General features: G+C 37.4%; 2 protein-coding genes across 2 annotated transcripts; both read left to right on the top strand.

The window, feature by feature from the left end:
* Positions 1 to 149: 149 nt before the first annotated feature.
* Positions 150 to 2,771, top strand: LOC128552995 (uncharacterized). Its single transcript, XM_053534095.1, has one exon. It carries the CDS (start codon positions 150 to 152, stop codon positions 2,769 to 2,771), a length of 2,622 nt encoding a protein of 873 aa, XP_053390070.1.
* An 86-nt stretch (positions 2,772 to 2,857) lies between these two features.
* Positions 2,858 to 3,601, top strand: LOC128552993 (uncharacterized). The gene has a single exon (XM_053534092.1). The coding sequence runs from the start codon at positions 2,858 to 2,860 to the stop codon at positions 3,599 to 3,601; it is 744 nt and encodes a 247-aa protein (XP_053390067.1).
* The last annotated feature ends 4,535 nt before the right edge of the window (positions 3,602 to 8,136 follow it).

The raw sequence follows: 8,136 nt of genomic DNA, 5'->3' as shown, positions 1-8,136 counted from the left end.
ACTCTCACCAGAAAATACCGATACGTGTATTGATTGTGCCGACAATAGCGACACCTATCAGTAATCGCGCTCGTGCAAGCAAATTACCATATCTTCAGGGTTTAAAGTTAGCCCATACCGTCACAGATGATAGTCCATTCTCAATCTCAATGTTGATTGGTGCAGATTTTTACTGGGACGTAATAGAGGATCACATTATCCGCGGAAATGGACCGACTGCCGTAAAATCGAAAATCGGTTATATGTTATCCGGACCGATAATCGAAGCTGACACGCGTGAGCACATAGACCACATCTTTAATGTTATAACATCACATCGTGCGGAAGAAAGTGATTTGGAACGATTTTGGAGCCTGGAGAGTATGGGTATTACAACTGACCCAGTGGACCAGAAGCTCACTGCTTATCTAGAACAGTACCAGCAAACATCGATAGAATTCACTGATGGTAGATATTCTGCAAAACTTCCATGGAAAGAAGATCACCCTCCATTGCCGACAAATTATGAGATTGCCAGGAAGAGGACAGAAAATACTATCAGAAGACTAAGTAGTCAACCACATATTCTGAAGAAATATGGAGACATCATTACGGATCAAGAACAAAGAGGATTCATTGAGAAGATAGATAATTCAGCTGATACCCCGTCGCAAGTACATTACATTCCCCACCACCCGGTCAAGAAGGACTCCTCCACAACACCCATCCGGATCGTATATGATTGCAGCTGTCGCCAGTCCCGTAACCATCTAAGCCTGAATGACTGTTTAGAATCCACGCCACCTATTATGAACGAATTGACATCCATCTTAGTGAGATTTCGCATGCACAAATATGCTGTTTGTACAGATATAGAAAAGGCATTTCTACATGTAGGCCTTCATCCGAATGATCGTGACGTGACACGATTCCTATGGCTTAATGACCCCGCCAACCCCGACAGTCCACTGTGTACATACCGGTTTAAAGCAGTATTATTTGGCGCAACGTGCTCCCCATTTATACTAAATGCTACGCTCTTAAAACATCTAAAGTTACACGAATCTGTCAAAGCCGCTGAAACCATGCAGAGAGACTTATACGTTGACAACGTCCTTTCAAGTTTCCAACTACAAGTTGAATTACTTACCTACTTCCGAGAAGCACGGAGCCTTATGTCGAAAGCCGGAATGAATCTTCGTTCGTGGACATCAAATAGTGCCGCCCTTAGGTCTCAAGCTGCAGCGGAAGGAGTATTGGACAATGATGAGGTTACTAAAGTACTTGGTATGCGCTGGGAACCAGTTGCCGACCAGATGTCATTTGCCAGACGAGAAATCCCATTGTTAGAGACTGTTACTAAGAGAACCATTCTGCGATATTCATCACGCATTTATGACCCCCTTGGGCTACTTAGTCCAGTGACGGTACGCGCAAAACTGCTGCTTCAAGAATTGTGGAAGTTAAATTACGACTGGGACATACCATTGCCTTCACATATTCGGCAAACCTGGACAGTCCTTGCAAACGATTTAAATACAGTTACAGATGTCAAGTTTTCAAGGAAGCTCTTAATCGATCCTTCTGACACTGAAAAAGGAAGTACGACAGAATGTGACACATATTTGCACATTTTTGTTGACGCCAGCACAAAATCCTATGGGGCCACAGCATACATCTGCAACAAATCTGATTCAAAACTGGTGATGGCAAAAAATCGAGTAGCGCCACTAAAATCTCTTACATTACCGCAACTTGAGCTTATGGCAGCATTAGTTGGCGCACGTCTAGCTACACACCTGCATTCGTGCTTGAACGTATCGGACGTAACATTTTGGTCAGATAGTCAAATTGTGCTTTACTGGTTAAACACAAACAAGCCACTTAAAAGATTCGTCCAAAATCGCGTCATTGAAATACAAAGCCTTACCCAACAATATGAATGGAATTACTGTCCCACATGTGATAATCCTGCCGATCTTCTTACACGCGGGATTTCTACAGATCAGTTTATCAGCAATAATCTCTGGGAGACAGGACCGACGTGGATTCTCGATGGCAGATTACCGCCAACAAATATAGCCAATCTACAGTGTACAATTCAGCAAGGAATTCACGATGTTATGGACATAGAAAGATACAGCAGTTACCGTAAACTACTCCGTGTTACAGCTTATGTTCTGAGATTTATTTCAAACTGCAAGAAACTACTAAGTGACAGACAGGTCAGTACTTTGTCGGTGAGAGAACTTTATGATGCCGAAAAAAAATGGTTGTTATCATGCCAAGCTGTAACATATTCTACGGAAATATCGGAGATACAGTCCAAAATGACGTGTAGGTCACCCATAATCAGGCAGTTAAGGCTTTTCTTAGACGACTATTGGCTTATTCGCTGCAATGGAAGAATACATAATGCCTCACTGGCCGACGTCACAAAGTTCCCGTACCTTTTACCAAAGAAGCATCCACTGACCCGCTTGATTGTAACTGATGCTCATGAAAATCAATTGCATTCAGGAATTAATTCCACCGTTACGCAACTTCGACAGAAATACTGGATACCCGCCATAAGACAATGCGCTAAGTCAGTTTTGCGTAAATGCGTAATTTGCCGCCGAGTTACTGGGAGACCTTACACAGCACCAGATACCCCACCACTACCCAAGATAAGAGTGAAAGAGTCGCCGCCATTCAGTGTCACAGGGTTGATTTCACAGGCGCTCTTTACGTCAAAGACAATACCGGAAGTGAAATCAAAGTCTACATATGCCTTTTCACATGTGCTGTAACTAGAGCTGTACACCTGGAAGTAGTCCCTAACTTATCAGAGGATTCCTTTATACAAGCATTTCGCCGATTCGCCAGCCGGAAGTCGATGCCGCAAGTTATGATCTCAGATAACGCCGCAACATATTTGTCTGCATCAAACTACTTGAAGCGTATGTTTGAATATTCTTCCGTGATGGAAATGCTTAATAGGAGAGGAATTGAATGGAAATTCATCCCAAGCAGAGCACCGTGGTACGGAGGTTTCTGGGAGCGCTTAATTGGTCTTACAAAAACTACATTGAAAAAGATATTAGGGAAAGCCTGCATTTGCTTTGAAACACTTCAAACAATCGTCACAGAAATAGAAGCGATCATGAATGACCGTCCCTTAACTTACATTTCATCCAACTTCGACGACCCGGAACCATTAACTCCGGCACATCTCTTGTATGGCCGAAGAATAACATCATTGCCTTTTTCCGACTACGATAACGACATCAGTAGTCATCAAATCAATATTGGAAATATTAATTTCAACAAGCGGGCGAAAGTCGTAGCGATGGCTATTCAACATTTCTGGAAAAGATGGAAATCGGAATACCTCACCTCACTTCGTGAACACTACCAAACCACCGGACGTAACTCCCGAAGTATCAAAGTGGGAGACATTGTGCAGATCCACGACGATTGCCCAAGGACTCGTTGGAAATTAGCTGTGGTCGAGGAATTACTTCCGGGAAATGATGGAATTACCCGTGCAGCCAAAATTCGGACCCAAAATGGAAGTTCAACCAGACCAGTGGTGAAGTTATATCCCCTTGAAGTTATTCGTGACTCCGAAAATGAATAAACTGTGTCATTATTCTATTTGTCGGAAATTAATTTGATGGACTAATTTACACATGCTTTATGTGAATATATTTAAAGTGAGCGAATATTCTGAGATAGAGACTCTTAAACAGTTTAAGTCGCGAAGTATTTCAAATATACGATAGAGACTTTTAAGGTTGTGTCAAATACAATTTCAGATGAATATAGAGACAGAGACTGTAAGTTGTGATGAATTTCATAGGTTCAGAGAAAGAGACTTTTAAGTACAAAGTGATGATTAATTAGAGATTGTGTGATTTCACTAAAGAGAGTAAAAACTTCATTACCTTTAATCATTTCATTGAATTTTACTAAGAATTTACAAGTGATCATAGTTACTACTGTAATTAAGTACTTTAAGTGTTTCACGTGAAATGTTACTTTTGCGGCCCCCAGTATGTCGTGAATTGGCGTGCTATTACTGCACTCTTATTTGGCGCGTCATGGTCACTTATACGTTTTAACGTCATTAACGTCAGACGTCATCAGTTTGTATACAAAGAGTAATTAAAAGGTCGAACTTGGTACACAACGCTTTATTCGTACGTTCTAACTACATAATTCTCCGACAATCAAAATACAAATATAAAAGAAAAAGTCAACAAAGTCAATTACAATTCAAACTATCATAAAACTATCATAAATTCTACTTTATGTAAACCATTTTAAGCACACGATATATACTACATATTCATGCAAATATTCTACCACAGATAGTGAAATATAACAGAACGATGTTTCCATAAAGGTTTACTACCTTTCTTGGATATTCTTTAATACTTGTGGTTGGCTTACTTTGCGAGTTCTGATAGTGACTGTATTTGCTATGCTGAATGCTTCTTACAAGTCAACACTTATTTTTCAATTTTGTTTTCTTTTACCATTTTAATGTTTTATGATTTCGAACGTGATGGAAATGACGTAACTTATACTAATATTTTTAAACAAAATAACTACTAAATCACAGCCTTTGTTTCATGCCATTGAATTTCGCGACCACGGCTTACATTGCTGTCTTACTAGGGATTTAACAAGTACTAACTTAAATGGAATAAGGCATGCTTCGCTTATCCCATTAGACATTGCACACAGATTGTCCCTGTTAAGCTTAATTCGAATAATCGAATAAATATAAATAGATGTACTAGATAGCTGCCAATATTTTCAACTTATACTGCATTGCTCAAATAAAAAGGAAAGACTATTACAAATATATGATATAGCACAATGTTACATCTCAAAGATTTGTATACGCTTAGCCTAACTGGTCCCAGTTGTTCGAAACTTTAACAGACTGTTAAACTAATCGCCTGTTAAATTTTGATGCAAAATACTGGTCTTGGCGGGAAACACTTGAATGATGTTTTAATTGTACTGTAAAGACGTTTTAGTGTTCATAATCCTTGAGTCATACATTTGTTTTTCTGAGTTTTCTAAAATGTCGAAATATTACATTAAAAAATGGACTGTTAGCTTAATCAACTGTTAACATTTCGAACAACTGGGCCCAGGTCAACTTGTCTTGCACAACATATTCATTTCAGTAAAATTATCAACGCATCACGACATAATGCAAAATATCTAAGTCTAATCACTACGTACATGTTATTCATGAAAAACATTATTCTCAACACTCAACATTATACATTACTCCTAAAAATTATCAGCCTGAGAACTACGTACAGTTCATCCATACTGTATTAATTTGAACACACAACATATACATTACATTAAGATTTAACAATAAGCACTATGCACAGTCCATTCATGCTACATTTCATCAAATATTAATCTTAAACCCGAATTACAGACAATTGCTTTAAAGGAGATTCTTACATGAGATGTGTGAAACTTATTTGCGCATTTATATAAACAAACATATTAATAACAAGAATAGTAATAGTATGTCTAATGATATAGACGAATAACTCAGTTTCCCTCTATCATAACGGCAGTGTAGTACATACAGTGCAACCACTCCAGAGCGGCCCTCTCTATAGCAAAGACCTCTCCGCAACAGCATCATCAAAATTTACCAGAGCTGAAATTTATCCTCAATTTAACCTCTATAGAGCAACAACCTCTCAACTGATGTCAATATCTGCATCTGCCAAAGGGTGTTGCTCTGCAGGGGTTGCACTGTAGTTGAGTATCTGTTTATATGTATGACTAGATGCGCTCTCTGGATGGAAGATCAAATGCTGGAAACAGTCTCCTTACGAAATGGTCAAAAAGATGCAGCGAACATACCTATCTGCAGGTCGTTTTCGCAAGATATTCGCGACTACTGATAGCAGTTTTCCGCCAAACGAGTTTAAAATATTGTTATTTATTTATTTATTTTTTTTTTTTTTTTTTTGGTAAACCGTTCATCAAGAGATTTGAATTGAGCAGATAATTGTAGGTCATTAATTATGTCCCCCTCACCCCACATATCGTTTTGCCCTTATCGTCCTTCCGTCCGTCACACTTCCTTTACGACCAATAACTTCACCTAGAAGTTAGGGTTTACAGAGTAGATGGCACCTATTGTTTTGGGGTGTCACTCCATTAAAGGTCAAAGTCACAGTGGCCTGATCACGGAAAACTATTTTCGATCAATAACTTGAGAACCACTTCAACAAGAATGCTGAAACTTCCTAAGATGATTGGACATGCACAGTAAACGACTCCTGTTGATTTTATGATCACTTTGTCAAAGGTAAAGGTCACAGGAGTCAGAACATGTTAAACCGTTTCCGATCAATAACTGGAGAACCATTTGACCTAGAACTTGATATGGTGATATGACTTACAAATTAGATGACATCTATTGTTCTTTTTTTAGGGGTGGGGGGGGGGGGGAGTCACTCCATCAAAGGTCAAGGTCGCAGGGGCTTACATTTGCAAATCCGTTTCCGATCAATAATTGAGAATCACTTGACCCAGAAAGTTGAAACTTAACGGGATGATTGGACCTGCCTAGTAGATTATTCCTATTGATCTTGGGGGCAATTCTGTCAGAGGTCAACGTTACAGGGGCCAGAACATGAAAAGAAGATGAAATGAATACATGCAATGTGACACTGTTCTTTAAATGGCAAAAAAAGCTATTAAATTCATGCATACATTATCTTTAAAATTCAAAATATACCAAGAACCATGATATGAAAAAGGTCAGACATGCACAATTTGAATCTGCTACAGCCTTAGTGATCGAGTTTATTGAAGAAATTTATGTTCCTGATTCCTTTTATGTATTTTTGCACTATTTCTGTACAGGGTTGTAGTAATGCTAATGCTAATGCTAATGCTAATGCATTAATAATGCATTATTTTTTTCAAATAATGCCAAGTAATGATTAATGCCACAATTTAAGCATTACAAATAATGCTAATTTAATGCCAAAGTTAATAATGCTAATGCTAATGCTTAGCATTACTTAGGCATTATTTTCTGTATCACTGGAAATCCCAGGTTCAAGTTAACTTGGTGTGAACCAGATCAGATCCAGAGATATACAACAAACCTCAATCTGAAGGACATAAAACACAGTCCAAATGTTCCGGTATGCACAATATTCTGCCTAAATACTGATAAAATTTAAATCATATATGGACTATCTAGTTATGAAACATTTTTGAACATACAATTTTACTTAAAACACTAGCACTATTTGTTTGTAACCAATTAAATTTTCAATAACATTCACAGTGTATCTAATGCAAATTAATGCATTGAACTATACATTTAAAATCTGGGACAGCTCCAAAGCGCAAATTCATAATAACAATTAAAGTGTGACATAATTAGTTTTGTCAACCAAAATATCAAACAGAATCTATTATTATCTTTTAACACCTTTTTATCAATTAACAGTATGCCACTGATAGTGACGTTAAAGACCTTTAGGCAGCTAGCTTTTACATGTCATGTCAAATTAGGCTGTTAGAGAGTCATTAAACAGGTACTTGACTTTCAACATAAGTGTCTTTTATAAAGTAATGGTAATGGTAAAAGAAATATTCAGATATAATATGAGAAAGTCATGCATGTATTTAACTATAGATTACCTAGGTAAATACTGTAAAGCAGACTAAACGCTCAAATCTTTGAGCAGCTCATGTTCATAAAATGCAACAGTGATAAACTATATAATACATTAACAATATCAAGCACTGGAGACATAGACAGATACAAAAATACTGAAGAATTTAAATGCTGTGTTTCTTATGGTGCTGTTGGATCATTTCAAGTATTTCATACAAATTATATATAATCCCTAGTTGGTAGATTTGATTCATTACAATTGATTGTCATGTGTTGCTGCTATGAAATAAACAACTAAAATGATTAAATGAAAAACAAACAACAAACAAATAGTGATTCGATTATAACATGCAATGATTTACAAAAAGTAATGCTAATGCTAATGCACCCTATGTAATGCTAATTTAATGCATTATTTTGACAAAAATGAGTAATGCTAATGCTAATTTAATGCCAATTTTTTCTAAGTAATGCTAATTTAATGC

This window comes from Mercenaria mercenaria, unplaced genomic scaffold (assembly GCF_021730395.1).
Source record: "Mercenaria mercenaria strain notata unplaced genomic scaffold, MADL_Memer_1 contig_3363, whole genome shotgun sequence".
In the NCBI taxonomy this organism is placed as follows: Eukaryota; Metazoa; Mollusca; class Bivalvia; order Venerida; family Veneridae; genus Mercenaria; species Mercenaria mercenaria.
The sequence above is the reverse complement of the archived record's forward strand: the minus strand, read 5'-3'. Positions and strand labels throughout refer to the sequence as shown.

Bases quoted from the DNA above. Each gene is read 5' to 3' on its own strand.
- LOC128552995 (XM_053534095.1), top strand. From the start codon at position 150: ATGTTGATTGGTGCAGATTTTTACTGGGACGTAATAGAGGATCACATT.
- LOC128552993 (XM_053534092.1), top strand. From the start codon at position 2,858: ATGCCGCAAGTTATGATCTCAGATAACGCCGCAACATATTTGTCTGCA.